The 22,500-nt window shown below is 47.7% G+C and overlaps 1 protein-coding gene across 7 annotated transcripts in view; it reads right to left on the bottom strand.

The window, feature by feature from the left end:
* Positions 1 to 22,500, bottom strand: part of msi2b (musashi RNA-binding protein 2b) — a 377,756-nt gene that overhangs the window by 31,134 nt on the left and 324,122 nt on the right. For 5 of the 7 annotated variants that reach the window (XM_063205251.1, XM_063205254.1, XM_063205250.1 and 2 more), the window contains exon 11: positions 9,594 to 9,716. The exons of 1 other annotated variant lie outside the window; for it this stretch is intronic. In XM_063205251.1, coding sequence (XP_063061321.1) covers positions 9,594 to 9,716 — 123 coding nt within the window. The remainder of the gene's footprint in view (positions 1 to 9,593; positions 9,717 to 22,500) is intronic. One more of the 7 variants, XM_063205252.1, reaches the window with a different exon arrangement.

Here is a 22,500-nt window from a genome sequence, read left to right as displayed (position 1 = left end):
GTATGACGTGCTTCATCACACAGCAGGTGCTGCACAGCTAAGGATGACTGCGCCACATGATTGGGATGGCATTTGTACAGATTAGTAGATGATTGGCTGTAGGTTGAATATACATTTCCCATGACTCACGCCCTCGCGCTACACGACCCGAAGGTTGGATGCGACCAGAATTCTCACACTGTTCAACACGGCATGCTTGTTTATTCAAACCTTTCAGTTGGGGTTGCAGTGTGGAGACTTAAACTCTTTCTATTTATTTATTTCATTTATTATTATCATTTTTTAAATTTATTTCTTCTTAAATGTTGATCAGCCCCTTAGCTTTTTTTTAATTTTTTCTTATTTTTAAAATGTGTCTTTATGAAACTGTCCTTTTATGCTCTGCCCTAACATAACCTATCCAACCCTTTTTTTGTTCTACATGATGCTCAGTATTTAGATCTTATTCATTGTGACTTTTCTCTTTTTTGCTAAGTGGTCTTTGTATTTCGTCCTATGTCCTCAAGTATGTCTATGTGTTCTAAGGCTGAAAGATTATTTCAAGTCCTCCTACTTGTCCAGCACTTTGGACAGCTACCTCTGTTGTATTTTAAAGTGCTTTGTAAATAAAATTGACTTCACTTGACTTTCTACCACTGATGATTTTGGCCTCAGTGTGGTGGGATGGGAATGCATTTACTCCTCCCAAGAAGATCTAAAAAAAATCAAGTGATTGGAAATATGTGATGCAGGATTAAAGCTTTAGAAACCAAGTTGAACCTCATTAACTAGCCTAGTGGGTCTCTCAGTGTCACCCTTGTCCAGTCTGTCTGCATGTGTGCTTGTAGGGATAGGGGATGGGGAGAGACTGTGTGTTTTCGTGTGTTGTGGAGTGATGCAGAGAAAGAAGCAGAACAGAGGAGGCAGCAGGAGGGATTGGCCAAATTGGAGACTAGACCACTCCACCAGTCAACTGAGTCACAACTCTTGGACGCCATCTTCAAAGAACGGTCCCACTGGACTAGACACACAGACACAAACACACAGCCTTGGTCTGCCACTGGAATGAACAGACACCCTCTCTAAACACACAAAAACTCACAGGCATGCACATACACACACACACACACACACACACACACAAACTCATAGGCAGGCACGCACGCACACACACCCTCCCATTGGACTGGACACACACACACACACACACACACACACACACACACACACACACACACACACACACACACACACACACACACACACACACACACACACACACACACACACACACACACACACACACACGCACAAACACACGAACACACGAACACACACACACACACACACACACCACAGGCTGCCTGCCTCGGTCCCCCACAGAGATCCTGTGCCTGCTTCAGAGCTCTCTTCTCTGGGGACTGGCTCAAGTCTCCTGGCACAGAGAGACACCGCTTCCAGTGTCTTTGTCTCCTCAATGATACATCTATATTCGCTCTTTACACATCCCAGTGTGTGCAGTACAGTATGTCTCTGAAAAGATACATCAAGTCGCAGGAAGCGAGGACTGGAAGAGATGCATCAAGAAATTCTGTAACATCTAAATCTATGAGTGGATTGTCGTGTAAGTGCCACACTGACATCTCTAGACTTGAGGAGGGGAATAGTGAGAGGATGGGCCTCAAGTGCCATTGGGGGTACATTAGGAAACAAAAGGGTTGCCATTACACTACTATGGTATCATACAGTAAAAAAGGAGAGAAAAATGTGGAGTGTGACACTTTCAGGCAATTTTTTACACACCCAACAGACTGCTGAGGAGAGGCGACATGCAAAAAGATTGAAGACAACCGCATCGACCTCAGAAAAGGGGAGAGATGAAAAACGAGGACGTTGTATCTGTAAACGAAACATTTTTTTAATAAGAGTCAGACACACTTTTCAGAGAGGAAGTATGGGGCTGCAAGAGTACGGAAGGAAGAGAGGGATAAAAAGAGGAGAAAAGAAAGAGCGGACAGTACTGTACTGTGCTGTGCTGTGCTGTTGTGTGCTGTTGTGGCACCACTTGATGCCTTCAGGCCCATATGCCACTGCCAAGCAGCGGACAGACACACAGTGAGAGCCACAGCCACTGTGATGCCTTGCCATGTGGATGTCCTGGCCTGGCCTGTCCCTGTCCTGTCCTGTCTGCTTCAGTCCAGCAAAAATAAGTGCATAACATAAGGGCATATTCTTTTCCCTTCTCTTTGCTATTACTTGTGTATTCGACCATTTTTGCGGGCACAGTTAAACTAAAATTCACATTCAACAACGGAAAAATAACCTACACTGGCTGTCAATGTTTTCAATTCATAGGATTGCAGATTGCAAAAAACTAAACATCCAGAACTATAATTGTATGCATGCAAGTTCAATTTTTTCTTAGTATAGCATAACTAATCGTAGAAAATATGATTTTACTGTAACCCATCAAAAACGATTAAATTGAGAATGACGATACATCTCAGCCCTGTTGGCTCATGTTATAATATACAGCACGTGCTACAGTAGTTTCCATAGGACGTGGATCTAGAGAAGAGAAGAGAGGAATAGAGAGCGGAGAGGAAAAGAGACTAGAGTTGAGATGAGAAAAGGCAACGGTAGTGAGGAGAAGAGCCTAACCGCCAGGGAGAGGCCGGAGCTATTGCTCAGACACAGGGCTAAGCCGATCCCATTATTCAAATGCGAAATGGAGGCTACATGGGTATTAAAGCGCGGGGCTAATGTTTTTAAAATGGCGCCAGGGGCACTGCATTATTCCAGGGGAGGAATAGAGGAGTCTTTAATCTACCATACTGTGCTGCCGGGATCGCGGGGGAAACAGTATGTTCCCATTATTTCCATTCTATTTCACTTTTTCATCTTTCTCTCTCTGTTTTTTTCTCTCTCTATCGGTCTCTCGTTGCACATGTGATGGCACAGGCTACCTATTTCCAACAAATTCTCACTTTGTCTCTTTTATTTCCACCCACTATTCCTCACCACAAGCAGTGACCAGACTCACATTCATGTGCCCTTTGGTGACTGGAAAGCATCACGCAATTATAATAATAATCAAAAAAGAGTATCTGACTGGAACACAGTCTTCCCTGTTTTTAGCGACTACCAGAAAAACTGGGAAAGTTTCCAAAGCGAGAAAGAACTATCCACGCGAGCCTGAATTACACAGTGCACACACAGACACCTGATACCCAATCAAAGCATATTAAAAAACCTATTTGGAGAAGGTGACTATACAGAATCGCCCTTTAAAAAACCCCAATTACCTTCATCAAATTAAATTGTACGAAGGCAAAACGGTAACCGCATCAGATGATTTAGCTAGTCAGGTGATACATGGTCGACAATGAAAGGGCGATATCATAGATGTCCCGGCGTCCCCGTATTAAAGCGACTAAATCATTAGCTATTTATTACAATTTAACAACAACATAACCTTCACGGGGCGATAATGACCGTAGTAGGCCAAATGCATATTCTATAAGCAATTACTGGCGGCGTCCCAGCATGCTCTATTGCTGCTCCCCCCCTGCCCTCTGCTGAATGGGCCCCCGCTCTGTGCTGCGCAGCGCAGCTCGTCCCGCATGACTCTCCCTAATGATCTGCCACTGTAAGAGGACCGCAGCTCCAGCACGTGCTCACCCTGCACACTGTGATGATCGCATAGATGCTTATGCGCATGTTTATGATTATATGCATTTGTATGTGTACAGATGTGTGTATGTATGACAAAGTATGTGTTCCTGTGTGTGTCTGTGCATGTCCGTGTGTGCGTGTCCGTGTGCGCGTGTCCGCATCTGTCCATGTGTAGGTGTGTGCATGTCCGTGTGTGTGTGTGTGTGTGTGTGTGTGTGTGTGTGTGTGTGTGTGTGTGTGTGTGTGTGTGTGTGTGTGTGTGTGTGTGTCTGTGTGTGTCTCTCTAATGTGTCTGGGAGAGTTGTGGGAGTAGCCAGTGTGGGAGACAGTTGTGTCTGTGAAGGAGTATCCTTAATGGCCCTGCAAGTCCACTTCATCTCCTCACTAGACCTGATCTCACCTTCTCCGCCATAATATTTACACACGGCCGGGTGCATGGCGCTTTGATTTTAATACGCGGAACAACGGCGCGACTTTGTTGGATAAAAGGAGACCCAGGCGAGCTGTCGCATGACCAATCCGGTCGGGTTCAAACTCCGAGAAGTGGGCCAGAACCGGATGACCGGGGTTGTGGAGACACAGACAGACTCACAGACTCATCCTTCAAACGGCCTGTGTCCCCTACCTCTTAACCGGTGGAACCGATCTGTCCCTTCGCCTTCAGCCTGGCTGGGTAAAAAAAAAAGTCTGAGTGCTGTGCTGTGCTGAGCTGAGCTGTGGGGCTGGGTGGGCTGTTGACATGGCTAATTAGGATTTGGGATTCACCCTCAACTCAACCCTTCCCTTCCCTGCAGACAAGCTCTGCTGAATACTCCAAGCTGCTTGGTGAGGAGAGGAGAGTTCAGTCTTAGTGTCGTAATCACAGGATTGGACGAGCCCTAGGCGAGATGGAATCTGCAGATGTATTATTCTACGGTATGAGGTAAAACTGCAAACCGCAAACGCACATCGTGTTACACTCAAGTTGTGGGCCGAACTCAATATTTATTTTCAGAAATGGATAAATTGTGCATGCATGCACTAAATAGTCATAGTTAAATTTCACAAACACTCGTTCCCATGGTACCATCATATGTGCTAATTCAAATGTGCCTTCACATATTCTGTTGCATATCAGAGCTGTTTCACTGGCCTGGACATGCTCCTGTAACACACCAAATGTCATGCTCATGTCTTGTTAGGCTATACAATAATAGTGTATGTGGGCCAACACATTTGAAATTATATCGCAGTCCTAATAAAATGACTTTGAGGGCTAGATTTGGGCCCCTAGCCCTGAGTTGGACATCACTGGCATGAACAAACACATATAAAGAACAACACTCATAGACATGGTGGCAGGGGGGCGCTGTGGCGCAGCGCGCTAAGCCCCCCACATTTGGGCTTGCATGCCCACGGGTTGCACCCAGGGCTCGAATCTCGGCCTGGGTCATTTCCCATCACGACCCCGTCTCTCTCTCCACATTCGCTTCCTGTCACTCTTCACTGTCCTATCTGCAATACAGGCAAAAAGCCCATCAAATGTCTTTTAGAAAAATAAATGTTTTAAAGGGACACTGTGTGAGATTTTTAGTTGTTTATTTCCAGAATTCATGCTGCCCATTCACTAATGTTACCTTTTTCATGAATACTTACCACCAGCATCAAATTCTAAGTATTCATTATGACTGGAAAATTGCACTTTTCATACATGAAAAGGGGGATCTTCTCCATGGTCCGCCATTTTGAATTTCACTGCCATTTTCGCCATTCACTGCAAAAATGACTGTACTTGGACCATACTAGAAAATATTTGTTCATTACTTAGTAAACTTTCATGTAAAGATCCAATTTGGCAATAGGCAGCCCAATTTCAATGATCAGCATAGTTGCAGTACCTTTTTTGACCATTTCCTGCACAGTGTCCCTTTAAAGACATGGTGGCAGGGGCGATTCTAGGGTCAGCCGGGGCCCCAAGCAAAAATTGAAAAGAATGAACATTTGAAACAAAATTGCCACAACTGTAGTAAATTCTGAGCTGTTATTTGCCGTCTACTCTTGGGGCTTGGGGGCCCCAAGCGACTGCCTGCCTAGCCCGGTGGCAAGATACGCCTCTGCATGGCGGACACTGTTTATCTATAAAGCACACACCTCTGCAACTCGCTTTGTGTATGAAATATGTATGTCTCCCCCCCATATACATACATTTGAAATATTTACTCAATTCATTTCAGCTGCAGTGGAATCAGCGTTGTAGGAATGCATCAAAAACAACGCAGGCGTGCAAACACACCCACACACACACTCTCTGACCCTAAACCAGCGCTGGTGTTAAGTGATCTGGCACTTCACATGCCCCAGGAGCACCGGGGCTACACACACACACACACACACACACACACACACACACACACACACAAACACACACTACACACTACACACTACACACACACACACACACACACACACACACACACACTACACACACACACACAACACACACACACACACAAGCAAATATATGCACCACAGGAGGGCATCCATTTCCTGGCCCAAATGGCGGCGGCGTGGGGGTAATAGATTATGAAGTTGCATGGAAAAGGTCATCAGTAAATGTCAGAGCTCCGTCTCTCTCTCTCTCTCTCTCCATGGCTGGGCCCGTCTGTAAGCAGTGCAGCCTCACAGCAGCAGCATCAGAAGGGGGAGGGAGATACTGACTACAAATACACAACACACACACACACACACAGAGACAATCAAATGCGCACACACACACATGAACTCGTACACACACATGCACGCACGCACGCACGCATACATGCACCTGGGTCAAAGACGTCTTTGTCATTCAGAGTTACGGACACCTTCCGCCGACTGTAACTGCAAAAAAACCATGATTTTTAAATTGTTTCAAGTGAATGGATGACAGCTGACATGAATTCCCTGTAACTATAAATACATAAAAAGAGTCATATTTTTTACAGTTACAGTCAGCAGAAGGCATCCGTTACACTGAATGACAATGCCATTTTTCACGTCTTTGACCCACCCACCCACACACAAACACACACACACACACACACACACACAAATACACACGTGCATGCACGCACCCACACACATTGTTGCGCGACGCACAGACACATACAGACGGCTACTGGATTTCAAAAACTGAAGCTTCTGAGGGTCGTTGTGGAGGACTTGTGTTTGGCGAGTTTGTGTGCGTGTACTCTTGTGTGTGTGTGTGTGTGTGTGTGTGTGTATATATGAAGTTGCGCTCATGCATGTGTATGCATGCCTGCTTGTGAGTGTGTGTGTGTGTGTGCATGCATGCAGGTGTGTGTGCGTGTGTGCCCGCGTGCGCACATGTGTCTATTCATGTGTGTGTGTGGGCGTGAGGCTAGACCCAGGCTCTCAGCACCTGACCCATTTGACTGAGGCAGGATTTCAATTACAGTGGAGGTAACTGATTTGACCTGCCACATCAAAAACCCCTGTGTAATTAAACCAAGAGCCAAGCCAAACAGCCCCGGCCTGCCCCCCCCTTACCAATCAGCACACACAGAAAAGACCATTTTTGTTCAGAGCTTGTTTTTCCCTCACCACCATGTACATATTTATTTATTTATATTTGTTTGTTTATTTGTTGTTTGTTTTGGTTGGGTGCTTGCTCTCCGTCAAATCACGAGTTGACTGATTGAGAGAGGAGAAGCGTGACCTGATTAGCCGGAATTCCAGTGGATACATTTGTTCCGGCAAATTCTTGTTTTATTTATTTATTTATTTTTTGGCGGGGGTGGGGGTGTTTTGTGTGGTGGCACTGATGGACATTTTAAAATCCACTTTATGGCTGTCATGGAATTAAGATTGAAGCTGGCTGGATGGCACGGTGTGTTCGAGCAGGTGATATCACAAAATGATGGGAGTGAGAGAATAAAGATAGATAGAGAGAAGAGATAGATAGATACGTAGATAGATAGATACGTAGATAGATATGTAGATAGATACGTAGATAGACAGATAGCTAGATAGATAGATAGTATTATATAGACACGTAAATAGATACGTAGATAGATAGATAGATGGAGAGATAGAAGATTCCAGCATAACACATAGAGAGACAAAAATGTACAATATTTATCGTCATGAATGTATTTGTATTGGTATTTGTGCGTACGTACATCACAATATTTGGCATTAGTTATTACAGCAGGCCACTATTTTCCGTATCATCCACCAATTGCTATATGTTTACACATGACTGCTGAAATAAGCAATTCTATTGGTGCAGCATAATAATATGCACACTAAAATCTCCACAACAGTGTATGGTCAACCAATTGTTTGTCACACGCGCACGTATGCACGAATGCACGAACGCACGCACGCACGTAAGCACGCAAGCACGCAAGCACACACAGACACACACGCACACACACCTCTCCCACACGCATCTTGTTAATTTATTTACTCAATACAGTGGGACAAAGTCGACTTGACTGATTAAGCTATCCGCCACTTGAATCGATGGACGGACCGCAAAAAAAAAAAAGCGCAAGCAAGGAAGGAGGAGAGCGGAGGAGAGTTGTTTCATGGCATTTTAATGTGCGGCGCTTGTTATTCAGCGTTTAAGTCACTCAATATTTGCCAGAGCGAGAGCGGAGATAGACAGAGACAGACAGGCGCGAGAGAAAAACGGTGCCAGAACAGAGAAGAGCGGAGGGAGGAGAGCGAACGGGAGACAGGCGGAGGGTTAATTAAGTAAAAAGCACACGGCGCTCGAGAGTGTGTGTGTGTGAATGACAAGCACAGCTACAGATGATCTGCCAAAGTAAAAAGAGAGAAGAAAAAAAACAGAATGAAAAGAAAGCAACAAATAAATAAACTAGGCCTCCCATTCCTCCATCAGTCAGTCAGCTAGTGTGTATGTATGTGTGTCTGTGCATATGCGTTTGACTGTGTTTGAGTTTGTGTTTGTGTATGTGTGTGTGTGTGTGTGTGTGTGTGTGTGTGTGTGTGTGAGAGAGAGTGAGCATGTATGTTCTGAACATGTGTGTGTGTGTGAGAGAGAGAGCGAGAGTAAGTATGTGTGTGTTTGTGTGTCTGTGCATATGCATTTGAGTCTGTGTGTGTGTGTGTGTGTGAGTGTGTTTGTGTGTGTGTGTGCGTGTGTGTGTGCGTGCATTTGTGTGTATGTGTGTGTTGTGTGTTTGTGAGAGGGAGTGTGTGTGTTCTGAATATGTGCGTGTGCGTGTGTGTGTGTGTGTGTGTGAGAGATACTAAGCGTGTGTGTGCTTGTTGTGTTGCGTTGTGTCATTAGGGGATAAATAATTAGCGGTGCCAAAGTGGTATGACAGGAACACCAGAGCACGACCTCCTCGTCTTCTGTCACGTGGAGAGCACAGTGCTGTCAGGAAGTAAAGCAACCGCACTTCTCCCCTTTCTCCCATCGCCTGTCTCACTCTCTCCTCCTTCAAGTGTAGATCCATCCATCCATCCATCCATCCATCCATCCATCCATCCATCCTTTCTACATCTATTCTCCACATGTGAGTGCGTTTACTCATACCTTTCAGTATGAGTATGGTTGTGAGTAGGCAAAAGAACACACGACTAGAGGCAACTAGTAGCAGAGGTGCTTCATGGCGTTGAGTTTAGTTGGGGTTTATTTTTCTATCTTACTACTACTACAACTAGAATCAACGCAAACTAAATGGCAAGAAAACAATGCGGTGAATAGGAAGGAAGTTTGTACGAAAACAAAAAAAGAAGAGGACGTTAAAAAACCCAGAAGAAGGAGGTGAGTGAGTGAGTGAGTGAGTGAGTGAGTGAATGAGCAAGAGGAGCAGGAAGTGAGGTAGCTAAGGAGGAAGTGAGTGAGCAGGAAGTAGGAAGTAAGGAAGGAAGGAGGAGCACGGAGTAAGAGCGGCAGCCACACAGAATACCGACAGAGCGTTTACCTGCCCCTGCGTTCTGCGGGTATGCCGTGTAGCCGCCCCGTCCGCGCGAGCCCCTACCTGAGCCGCGCGCTGCCGCCGCCACCGCCGCCGCCGCCACTGGCCCGTACGCTGTCGCCGGGAACCCTGGGAGAGGAGGGGTGGGGGTTTGGGGGAGAGGAGGGGGGACAGCGGGGTCAGTCTAGGTGATGGAGAGTGAACCTGCTTTGCTTGCCTGCCTGCTGTTGGAGATGCTCCTTTATTGGTCGCCTCTACCTGTCTAAAATGTGTGCATGTGTGTTGGTGGGATCTGCTGTATGATAGTGGGTAAAATTGTGGTGCATGTATGTACGTGCGTGTGTGCGTGTGTGCGTGTGTGCCTGTGTGCATGTGCGTGTGCGTGTGTGTGTGCGTGCGTGCGTGTGTGCGTGCGTATGGAGAAATTTGGACTGAAAAGGTACACAGTAGAAACCATAATTTCTAGTTTCCACATAGGCATACCCTGGTAGTGCTAATGTCTATAAATGGGAACAAATGCAATAACTGTTGGTGAGTTTGTCAGCACGAGTAATGTAGCCTTTATGTATGTACATTTATATGTGTGTGTGTGTGTGTGTGTGTGTGTGTGCGCGTGCGCGCACGTATGTGCACGCAGGTGTGTGTGTGTGTGTGTGTGTGTGTGTGTATGTGTCCACAAATCTTGGCCGTGAGTGGAGAGAGACGGATGAAGAGAGGAATGTGAGGGCCACTAGGGAGAGAGAATGATGTTGTAGTCTGTAGTACCGTATCGTAGCAGAGACTACCGGAGAAAAGATCAAAGAGAGATGGAAACAGACAGATGCGCTTTGATTCTTTTCGACACTGAACAATAAATGATTGAAATGTGCCGAGTTTAAAGCAAGCCCATTTCAGCTTTCTGCGAAGATTCCTGGACGACATGACTTGCAACAGGCCTGCAACACCAAATTACGTAAATAATTTGACATATGCGACGACTATTTACTTCAGTAAGTCATAATATCCAGCATTTGGTGATAATACGCTGCGGTCTGTGATAAACGGCCTGAATTGAACGTCTAATAAATTTGCATTGGTGTTATTGCAAAATCGTACAGGAATTTGCCATAACCACTAATTGATTAAAACTTAATGACCAATTGATTAAAACATAATGTTGGGGTACGTCATGTAGTAACCTACTAAAACTGATGTTTGACACATAAAATTACTATGACATTATGACAACATTAATTTTATACTGTAGAGACTGAATAATACTGACTTGAGTTGGAGAAATGTAGTTTGCCTTGGGTGTGGTCAATAAATGTGCCCGTACATTAACTCACAGTCAGTACACTGCATAAGCACGGAAAAGCATACCCACGTACGCACGCACACACAAACATGCGCACACAGACACGCACGCACGGACACTTGCGCACAAAGACACACATACGTACAGACACACAGACAGACATATACGCAAACACGCGCACACCGCAACTTACACATTGGGCCCGAAACTCTTTCAAAGACCTTAAAAGGAAGCGTCTGAGCAGCATTGCTTCCTGCATATGTGCACACAATGGACATGTGGGAGCGATAGAAGAGAATAGAAGAGGCTTCTGCGGGAACAGGCGCAAGCAGCATTTTTATTTTTGGAGGTGCAGCTGAATTCATGCCTTCTGCAGCACCTGTTAGACAAGAGGAAACGGTCCCTGTCCAAATTTGTGAAACTTCCACCCTTGCACTTTTCAAAACCACACCAGTGTAATACGCACAGTTGCCTTCACATTTGTTTTCCCCACATATTTGCCTTAAACGAGGACAAGTGCAAGAGGGCTCCACCAAAGGCTGTACATGTATTTATGCAGAACATAAAAATAATAATAATAATAACTTGGTTTTATATAGCGCCTTTCAAGGAACCCAAGGTCGCTTTACATGGGGGCGGGGGCGGGGGCGGGGGATTGGGGGCGGGGGCGGGGGGTGGGGTGGAAAACTGAAATGATAAGATGACAGTAGTGCTTCTGTAGCATCTGAGCGTCTGAGGCCTCCACTCTAATCACAGACAGTAATTCTTTCCATTATCCTAGCTCACGTCCTGCCTTGCGCTTGGGGCCTCGTGATGGCGTTGCAAGACGTCATCGACGACAGACGTTGCATGAAATATCTCGCAAAAGCGCAATTCAACTTTTTCTTATTTGCAGTCTGGATGTTGAATGGGTTAAAGTCCCTTTAAAAGTTGTTGTGGCTAGGCTGACAACGGCGAAACGTTGCTCTTTTCTCCAGCGAGGCGGGGCGTCCAGGGCGAAACGTCAGGCCACAAGCAGAGGTCGAGGATGGGAGTTTGAATAATGGAATGTACTCTACCTGTATGCAGGGCCGCTGACAGCTTTTGCTGGGCCCAGGACAAAGTCATCTGAAAGGTCCTCCAGCCCAATATATATAATGTGATGAGAACCCAATTTTGGGCCCCCTGACTCCCTGGGCCTGGGACAACTGTCCCCTTTGTCCCCCCTTGTCGGCACCCCTGCCTGTATGTATAAGAGTAGGATCCAATATAGTCCACCGACCAAGGCGTGGAAAACTTCCAAAAAGCAAATCAGCTTCCGACTGACCAACCAACCGGGCATAGTGTTCTGTAGAGTCACTGCAGCCTGCACCCTTTTGTTGAAGTAGGGAATACATGTGGCTGTGGAAATGAGGAAGTGAACCGCACCCTCCTCCATGGCTAAAGTGCCCTTGAAAATGACAGCTAAGTAGCCTCGTGTTTGTGGGGCGGTGAATCGTCCTGTCTCCTGAGCCTAATTCAATGCAAGTCACTTTGAGTAAGAGCGTCGGCTAAATGCCATATAATGTGGTGTAATTGCAGAGACATTGAGTAAGTCTCTGTGCTTTACGCCTGGGTGACTACGCCGCAATCCCACAAAGCGCTTATCGAGTCCCTACACACACATGCACACACACACGCACGAACGCACACGCACACGCACACACACACACAACAGCCAGCCGCCAGAGCCCCGCCACCCCAGAGGCAGTTTGAGTCTCTCTCACACAGGACAGAGGGCTGGAGACCTTCGTTTTGTGTTCGGCACTCGTTTATTAATTAACGGCCTTTTCCATTGTGCACTCGATATTGAACCGGCTGTACGCCATTACATTAGTGGAGTACTTACACTCCACGCTCCGGCATTTGGCTTTTTCCCGGGGATCCAGATACCCATGAAACATTTTAAACGTGTGTCAAGCGGTTTTCATTTGCCGACTGTCTGCCGAAAAAAAAGTGGCGGTAGTTTTTGTGGGCTTTTAAGTGACTTTGATAGGACGTGTCGGCCCATGCAAAAATGTGATGTGTGTGGAGAGAGCAGTGGTCCTTTGTGACCTCCCGATGTCAAATTACACTGACATTATCACCTCACTTCTGCACCACAGAGTCAGTATAATAACCGCCGCCCGCCCGCCGCATTGGCTGATGCATTGCAGAATTAACTCAAATGCGTGCTCCCGTTCGGCTGTGCAATGTACAGCCTTTCTCTCATCAGCCACCCCTATTGTGTGCAGGTTTTTAATGAGGAACTTGTAACTTTTTCATTAACCCACGCTCGCAGTGCAAAGTACCTTTGTCTCCCTAGTTCACGACCAGGAGATAACAATACTGGTACATGTAGTGGTGTGCTAGTGGAGTAGGAGCATGTTTCATGCTGGCCAAGAATACCAGGGCCAGAAAAGCATTACATGACCAAAACAAAAAAGAGCAGCAACAGACACTCGCAGTGCAAAGTACCTTTTTGTCTCCCTAGTTCACGACCAGGAGATAACAATACTTGGTAGCGGTGTGTGGTGGAGTAGGAGCATGTTTCATGCGGGCTAAGAATATCAGGGCCAGAAAAGCATTATATGACCAAAACAAAAAAAGAGAAGCAGCATAAGAGAAACAACAGGCAGCAGAGACCTGGCCTTAGTGCCACTCAGTAGCCACTTGTCTCTGGGCCGCTGTGCGTGTGCTACTCCGCTGGAGAGGCTGGGTAATGCGGGTGCATTACGATGGGGGGTTAGAGGGTCTGGGTCGGTGGGGTGGTGTGTGGGTGGTGCGAGGTGGTGCGAGGTGTGCGGGTGTTCGGATGAGGTGCTGTCTGCTGCTGGACAGGGCCGGATTAACGCACAGGCAAGACATGGCTGTAGCCTAGGGGGCCCCCATCTGCCAGGAGCCCCCTGATTGGCCAAAAGTAACAAAATGGCAGAATTGTGACATGATGCAATATTGAAAAAAAAAAATGTGTCGTGTTGAACACAGTTTATAGATATGTTATCCGTTAAAATTCCTAGCTCGTAATTATGACACTGTAAATTTCTCATGAAATTTGCCTCCCAGGGGCCCATACAGCAACCGGTAGCCTAGGGGCCCCACCCAGGCCACCTTGCTCTCCCACTCGCCCTGCTGCTGCTGGGTCTTAACAGTGGTGCTGGGGATGGATGGCAGCACAGCCAGACGACACTAATCATCTCTCGGCCCGTTTTTATGTGTGTGTGTGTGTGTGAATGCGGCTTCACCACTGAGCTTTATGCTCTGGAACTCAATCAGGGATGCAAGAGGCACAGGATAATTTGCTCTCCTCACTCACCCTCACCCTGTGCTCCTACCCTACCCTCCTCCTCTCCACACCACACCACACCACACCAACCCGCTGTGCCCAGGCCCTCTGGATGGGCTGTGCCCCGCAGCGAGCTCTGGAGTCGGGGTGATTTGTAAGGTGTGGTGGTGGGAGGAAGCATGGAGGGGCATGGTGGCATGGTGGCGGTGATGATGATGATGGTGGTGATGATGATGATGCACAAGGCTGGCTGGCTGGCTGGCTCTGCTCTGGCAGTGAGGCCGGTGTGTTATTGCCTCCTGCTGCACCGCGAGAGGGGGGGGGGGGCTCTTTATGCCACCATCAGGAAATTAGACGCCGGGGATTAATTGTTGCCTTCCAAATGTCTCCAAAAATGGCCTTTTAATTCACTTGAAGCTTAATGTGCTGATGGGAGGGAGGTGGGCCGCGACTCTTCCTGCCTGCCTCTCTGCCTGCCTGCCTGGGCCATTTGTGGGCTATATATGGAAGAGATGAAGTGTACATATGTGCAGTGTGTGTGTGTATGTGTGTGTGTGTCTGTGTGTGTATGTGTGTCTGTGTGTGTCCGTGTGCATGTGTGTGCGTGTCCGTGTGCATGCGTGTGTGCGTGCCTATGTGTGTGTCCGTGTGCATGTGTGTGCGTGTCCGTGTGCATGCGTGTGTGCGTGCCTATGTGTGTGTCCGTGTGCGTGTGTGTAAACGTTTCCGTGCCCATGTGTGTGTGTGTTTGTGAGTGTGTGCACGCGTGTGTGTGTGGTGTGTGTGTGTGTGTGTTTGTGAGTGTGTGCACGCGTGTGTGTGTGTGCGTAAGTAGATGTGCTGTAAGTTGTGTATACTGCAGGATTGTCTGTATTGATACACCACAGTGAACACTGTGTCTGTATTTGTACAGTACGTGTGGGTGTAACCAGTAGTGTCTGCACATAGTCTACTCCTGTATATGAATGCGAGTACTAGGGATGTGCATTTCTGCCAAAAACACTATTCGAAATTCGATGGCCACTATTCGAATGTTATTCGAAATTCGAAAAAAAAAAAAAAAAAAAGACGTGCGTTTGCTGACTGAGGGACTCCCACCGTCATCCCTTGAAACATGTAGCCTAAATTCCGCCGACGTATCATAAAGAGTTCAATACTGATTTACAGTGGCCTTCCATCTACAGCACCAGGGGGGAGCAATAGCTAGAAAATGCTGTCGAGTGTACACCTCTGAACGTCCAGCAGCACGTTCACTGGAAGAGGTCTGTGCGTCCGTGACGAGAAATATTTATCATTCCCTTCCCCTCCTTCCATTCTCGTGGCACGGCAAAGTAAACCCCACTGAACAGTTGTTCGCTAGTTGGGCTGCATTAGAACTAGAACTAGTTAGCAATTGACATTGTTGACAGACAGTATCCCGATTCACACGGCTACAGGGGTGGCTTTTACAAAGTTTGTTTCACAAATCCGAAGCAACGCCATATGAAACGACCCCCAAATAGTTGCAGATTATAGTGAAGTGAGCCAAATAAAATCGCCAGATAAGAGTACTCAGCTAGCTTACTTCGTTTGTTAGCTTATCATTATTAGCGTTTTAGAGATACCTGCCATTGTTGACACTGACGTTGGCTAACAGCTACAAGTAGCTTACCTTGCAGAAGTTTACGCTGGTCAAATCAGACGCAAATTGATGTGACATTATTCCCGAACAGTTACAGATGACAGTCAAAGTTTAAAAAACCATCACCAATAGCAGATTTACAGTGTCAGCGATTTATTTATGAATGCCCAATCAATGAACTGAAATGCACGAGATGCGTGGCTTCTCCCTGGATGTGTGTGTCGTGTCGGCGGGGGGGCGGGACGCTTTCAGACACACTCGCCTTACGTGTTGGAAATGAAAGAGATGAGCATCGTATCTAGACCTACCAGAGAAATTAGAATACAGGGGAGCTACTAGGTTAATTTAATGTAACCCTGCAGTACTTATCATTTGTCACTTAACACTGCAAGGGAGGCAAACACAGATTTTTTTTAACTGGCTGGATTTTTTTATTCGACAGGACTATTCTAAATTCGAAAGGAAAACGAATATTCGAACCTTCGAATATTCGTGCACATCCCTAGCGAGTACTGAACTGCTTTTCAAGTCCAAAAGCCGATAAACAGTGTGCACGCTCACTTCAACATCTCTGCATCTCAGCGGTGGGAACAATGGATAACAGAAAGAAAATAACTAGATGGTGAGACATGAGGAGAAAGAAAGAGGGAGGAGGAGGGATATAAAGACAGAGAAGAAGAACGAGAGAGTGTAAGAACAGAGGAGAAAAAGAAAGAAAGACAATGAGTGAGTGTCTCTCTTTTCAACCACCAAGCCGCCAAATCTTACACTGCTCTTAAAAAAAAAAAAAAAAAAAAAAAAAATCTTGAGAACTGTTCAAACATTATAATTAAATATTATCTCCCCACCACCCTCCTCCCCTTTTTTCCGGAACAATGAAAGACATCCACTCCAACGCGCTCGCCACTCGGTCTAAGTCATCATTATAATATAAATATAATTACAGTGCGGGTCTAATTAAAACACACATCTTTTTTTGGCCGCCAATGGTTCTATTCACAGTCGAAGTTAAAGCAGGCAGCAGCAGCACCAGCAGCAGCCCCCCCACCGCACCGCAGTGGCGGTTCTACCCATTTGGGGGCCCTAGACAAAATATTAGACATGGGCCCCTCATAAACTACGTTTCCTGGCATTTTCCATGGCTGGGCTGACCACTGAGGGCCCCCTATAGAAGTTAGATTTTAGTGAGGCCCTAGGCAATTGCCTGGTATGTCTATTGGCGAAACCCGCACCGCACCGCAGCAGCAGCAGACAATGCGGAGGACGGACGGGCTCTCTGGCTGGCAGATGGCTGCTCCCTGATAGAGTTCGAAGGGGGAGGTAATTAGCCCTGTCTCTGGCGGCTTTCTCCCTATTATTCAACCAAGAAGACAACCCCCAAACCATTATATTAGTGGGCCCGTCCCCCCCCCCCCCCCCCTCTTCCTAATAACCTTTTATTTTTCCCCACACTAATGCATAATCAAAAAATGTGTCTTTGGGATAAGATAATCGGTGTAGTGGTGGAAGAACAGAGAGGAGGGTTTTTGTGACAATGGCGGTGCAGGCGGCTTGAGTTGACACGTGAGAATAAAGATGAGAGAGGAGGAGGGTGGGGTGAAGGAGGTGCAGAGGGAGGAGGGAGGAGGGAGAAAAGGGGGGGTTGGCTCATAGGGTATTCTGAAGAGGCTCTGACCTGCCACATGAGGAACACACACACACACAAGCACGCACGCACGCACACAAGTGCTGCACACTCGCTTACAGTGTGTGCGCAAACAGCGCGTATGTTGGGCAAGGTGGCATCTACAGTATACGTATGTATTGTAGTATGTGCTCACACACACACACACACACACACACACACACACACACACACACACACACACACACACACACACACACACACACACACACACACACACACACACACACACACACACACACACACACACACACACACACACAGGATCAGCAAGAGAAGAAATATCTCCTGGAGAAGAAAGGACGAAAGGAGAGCAAGATCACATGATCTGTGGACAACCCCGATGAGGGAGTGTGAGTGTCAGCGAAAAGCAAGATGGCATCCGTAGTGTAAGTATAAGCCCAATGACAAGTAAGCAAGAAGGACACAAGCGATTTTAGACACACCTTGGCTTATGTCTGGACAGACTTGTTCATGTAATATACTATACAATGCAAGGAAGGAGAATACCAGTGTTTTTGGATAGACCTTAGCTCATGTCAGTGCTTTTGGACAGAGCATCAGATCTCTTTTAGGGTCTCTCTTGGGCTTACACATGCAGTCCGTATCGCTGCCACATCACAGTAAATGCACTGAGAGGGAACCATCACCACCATTTAAGCCTGCTCACAGCAGGTGAAATCTTTACAGGAACCACACACAGATGGACAAGCATGGACACACATGCACACGCGCACTCACGCACACACATTTGCACACACGCACACACGTACGCACACACTCACTCTCACACATGTACACATGCACGCGCACACACACACACACCAACACACAAATGCACACACGACAGACAGACAGACAGTCAGTCAGACAGATGTGTAGATGGAGGAAGCTGTGAATCAGGTCATTGGCACTCCCCATGGCACCCACAGGGTGAGAGCTGACAGGTCAATATGGAGCCACTCCTGTTGAGAGAGGACAGCAGAGAGGAGAGAGGAGAGAGAGGAGAGGAGAGAGGAGAGAGAGGGGAGGAGAGAGGAGAGGAGAGAGGGGAGAGGAGATAGAGGAGAGAGGAGAGAGGAGAGGAGAGGAAAGAGAGGAGAGGAAAGGGGAGAGGAGAGGAGAGAGGGGAGAGAGAGGTGAGGAGAGAGAGGGGGAGAGAGGGGAGAGGGGAGAGAGACAGGGAGAGAGAGGAGAGAGGTGAGGAGAGAGAGGAAGGGAGAGGGGAGGAGAGAGGAGATAGGGGAGAGGAGAGAGGGGAGAGAGAAAGGAGAGGGGGGAGAGGAGAGGGGAGAGTGGAGAGAGGGAGTAGAGGAGGGGAGAGAGGGGAGAGAGGAGAGAGGAGAGGAGAGAGGAGAGAGGAGAGAGGAGAGGAGAGGGGAGAGAGAGAGAAAGAGAGAGGAGAGAGGAGAGGGGAGAGAGGAGAGAGGAGAAGAGAGGGGAGAGAGGAGAGGAGAGGGGAGAGATGAGAGAGGAGAGGAGAGAGGAGAGGAGGAGAGAGGATTGAGGAGAGGGGAGAGGGGAGAGGCGAGGGGAGAGAGGGAGAGGGGGGAGAGGAGGGAGCAGAGGGGAGAGAGGAGAGAATGGGGGAAAAGAGATGCAGAGTGGAGGAGAGAGAGAGAGAAAGAGGGAGAAGAGGAGAGGAACGACTGGAAGAGCGCTAGAGAGATCAAGAGAGAGAGAGAGAGAGAGAGAGAGAGAGAGAGAGAGAGAGAGAGAGAGAGAGAGAGAGAGAGTGAGCAAGCAGGCGGGCAGGAGCACGAGCACGAAGGAGGCAATCACCAGAAATGAGTGGCCATCCAAAAATCTCTTTCATTTCCCCTCCGCCGCATCTGCGCCCATCACGGCCTGAGCGAGCCCTAATGCATAATTTCAGACGGCTGGAGAAATAAAGAATATAGCTCGGCCCCGGCCTGGCCGTCGCAGCCAACCGTGCCGCACGCACGGTGTTGTTTTTAGCCCTCTTTCATCAATCTCCACAGGGACAAAAGGAGAGGGGAGAGAGGAGAGGAGAGGAGAGGAGGAGAAGAACGGAGAGAGGAGGAGAGAGGAGGACGGAGAAGGATCCTTGACAAGAGAGGGGGAAATCAGTCTCAGCTGACGGACGAACCGCGTCCCCCCTTGCTCTGACACCGCCATCATTCAGGGGGGGCTACGGCGGATACGCCATGTGTCTGTTTGTCCTCTGCTGAGGAGAAACGTGTGTGTTAGAGAGAGAGAGAGAGAGAGAGTGTGTATGGATGTACAGTACAGTATGCATGTGCATTCCACAGCATGCGTGTGTGTGTGTGTGTGTGTATATTGTATGTGTGTGAGCACACGCGATACATATGCGTGCCACCATGCTCAGCATACGTGTACTGTAAGCATGTGTGTGTTTGTGTTTGTGTGTGTGTGCACGCATGCGTATGTGTGTGCCGTGGACATGCAATACACACGTGTGAAAAAAGAAAAGAGATATTTTCTACATCCCGCTTTCACAACTCTGCTATGCTAATAAAGCAACACATAGATAGCGAGACAGCGTCATAGAGAGAAAGAAGAAGACAAAGATACAGAAAGCCAAAGGTAGATATTCACATCACATGAGACAGTAAAGAGAGAAACGTGTGTGCTCCTGTATCCAACTGTGTTTATGAGTGAACGTGTGAGTGCCTTTGCATATATGAGTACATTAGCTATGCATTTATGTGGTTGCATGTGAATATCTAACCGCAACCCAGCACTAGCTTGCGTGTGTGTGTGTGTGTGTGTGTGTGTGTGTGTGTGTGTGTGCGTGCGTGCGTGCAAACAGAGCATGTCTCCCTTGTGTCCCTTATTCCGAGTTGCCACTTTGATTCTCCTCTTGTTCTCCGTCACAGTTCTGAGGTTACCCCGGCGCAAAAGAACGAGAGAGATGGAGAGAAGAGGAGAGAAGGAAAGAGAGCAAGATAGTGAACGGGAGGGGGGAGAGTGAGAGTAAGAAGAGGAGAGATAGAGGGAAGGATACAGATAAAGAGTCACAGACAGAGGGATTGAGAGAGAGAGAGAGAGAGAGAGAGAGAGAGAGAGAGAGAGAGAGAGAGACAGAGAGAGAGAGAGAGACAGAGACAGAGAGAGAGAGAGAGACAGAGACAGAGACACACACACACACACACACACGAGGGGCAAAGTTCTTAGCGAGAGATTAGCACATCAGGATTAGGTGGGGTTAATTAATAGATGGCGCCACTTCATTGTTTTTGTCTTAGCAGGAGAGGAGAGGAGAGGATAGGAGAGGAGTGGAGGGGAGAGGAGAGGAGAGGAGAGGAGAGGTGGAAAGAAAAAAAAAGAAAAAAAGAAGGGATGCCACCCGAGAGAGGCCTCCACGCCATTAAATCAATTTCCACACCGCCTCCATTACGCCGGCAGACAAAGCTAACATTTAGCCACTCATTTTTTTCAGTATCCCCCATACGCCCTTAAATGCTCCTCACCACCACCACCACCACCACCACCGTACCCCTCTTGTCTGTGCCAGTGTGGGATGGCTACTCTGGGGGTGAGTTGAAGTGTGTGTGGTGGTGGTGGTGGTGGTGGTGGGGGCAGTCGGGAGGGTAGGAGGTGGGTGGGGGGCAGTCGTGAGGGCATGAGGAGGGTGGTGGGGGGGCAGTGGCCTGGCGGGAGGACAAGGACACATCTGTTCTCCGCTGGACTCCTGGGGGGCATTTTCTGTCTTCCTCTCCCTCTCTGCTAGCTTCCTCTCTGCTGCCCACCCGGTATCACAAACACACACAGAAACACACACACGCGCATAAACACAGATACATACACACATGCATATGCATACATAAACGTGTGTACGTCCATTCTGTGCATATCTCTCTCCCTGCCTCGCTCCCTCCCTCCCTCCCTCCTTGCTCTTTCCATCTTTCTGTTTACATTTCTCTCTCTCTCTCTCTCTCTCTCTCTCTCTCTCTCTCTCTCTCTCTCTCTCTCTCTCTCTCTCGTCTTTCTCCTTCCCTCTCTCTTTCTCTCTCTCTATTTTTCTCTCTCGCTCGCTCGCTCTCATCTCTCATGTTTTGATACTTTGTGGATGACTTTGAATCGAGCGCAAAGTTAATTCCGGAAGAAAAATGGGGAATAATGGGGGGAATCTCATTAAAAAAGAGAAACTCTGCTTACAGCTGCCTATTGTTCGAAACAAAATTTACTACCACACGCTGGGTGTGTGTGTGTGTGTGTGTGTGTGTGTGTGTGTGTGTGTGTGTGTGTGTGTGTGTGTGTGTGTGTGTGTGTGTGTGTGTGTGTGTGTGTGTGTGTGTGTGTGTGTGTGTGAAACAAATTGCCTTTCTTTTTGTCTTGCCGTCGCGACTCCCATCATTTCTCATTAACACGTCCTCCTCCTCGTCTTTCTCTCCTGCTCTCCTCTCGTTCTCCACTCTGACGTTCCTTCACTCGTCTCGAGCTCACTCCTTCAAACCTTCTCCGCACTCCCACCCTTTCTCTCTCTCTTGTCAGTATCCATCTCTTCCCTCCCTCCCTCCCTCCCTCCATCCCTCCCTCCGCTCTCAGCCTCGCCATGTGTCTTCTCAACCCACTGTTCTCTATCAAGACTGGACTGAGGGACAAATAGGGCCCGGGCACTTTTGGCTTAAAGGAGATTTTTTTAAAAAAACGTTTCTGAAAATAGGGGCCCACGAGGCTGTGGGGCCCACTGGAAAATGCCCGCTATGCCAGATGGCCAGTCCAGCCCTGTTCTCTATCCCTCACTCTCCCACTGACACTTCCAGCACAGCTCTACCTCACCTGTGAGAGGGGCTCGGGGAGATTTACTGAACACGGCCTCCTGGAGAGAACACACAAACACACACACGCACACGCACACACGCAGGCAAGCACACACACACACACCTCCCACACATCTAACACATACTGTACACAAGCACTGCCCACACACTCACACGTTTACACAATTCCTCTTTGAGGAATTACCGCAGACAAAGGCTGATCTAATGACAATATCAATATCAACGGGACGGTCTGATTGCACTAATTACATACCCATTA

This window comes from Engraulis encrasicolus, chromosome 8 (assembly GCF_034702125.1).
Source record: "Engraulis encrasicolus isolate BLACKSEA-1 chromosome 8, IST_EnEncr_1.0, whole genome shotgun sequence".
Taxonomy (NCBI): Eukaryota; Metazoa; Chordata; class Actinopteri; order Clupeiformes; family Engraulidae; genus Engraulis; species Engraulis encrasicolus.
This window is presented reverse-complemented; position numbering and strand designations above follow the sequence as displayed.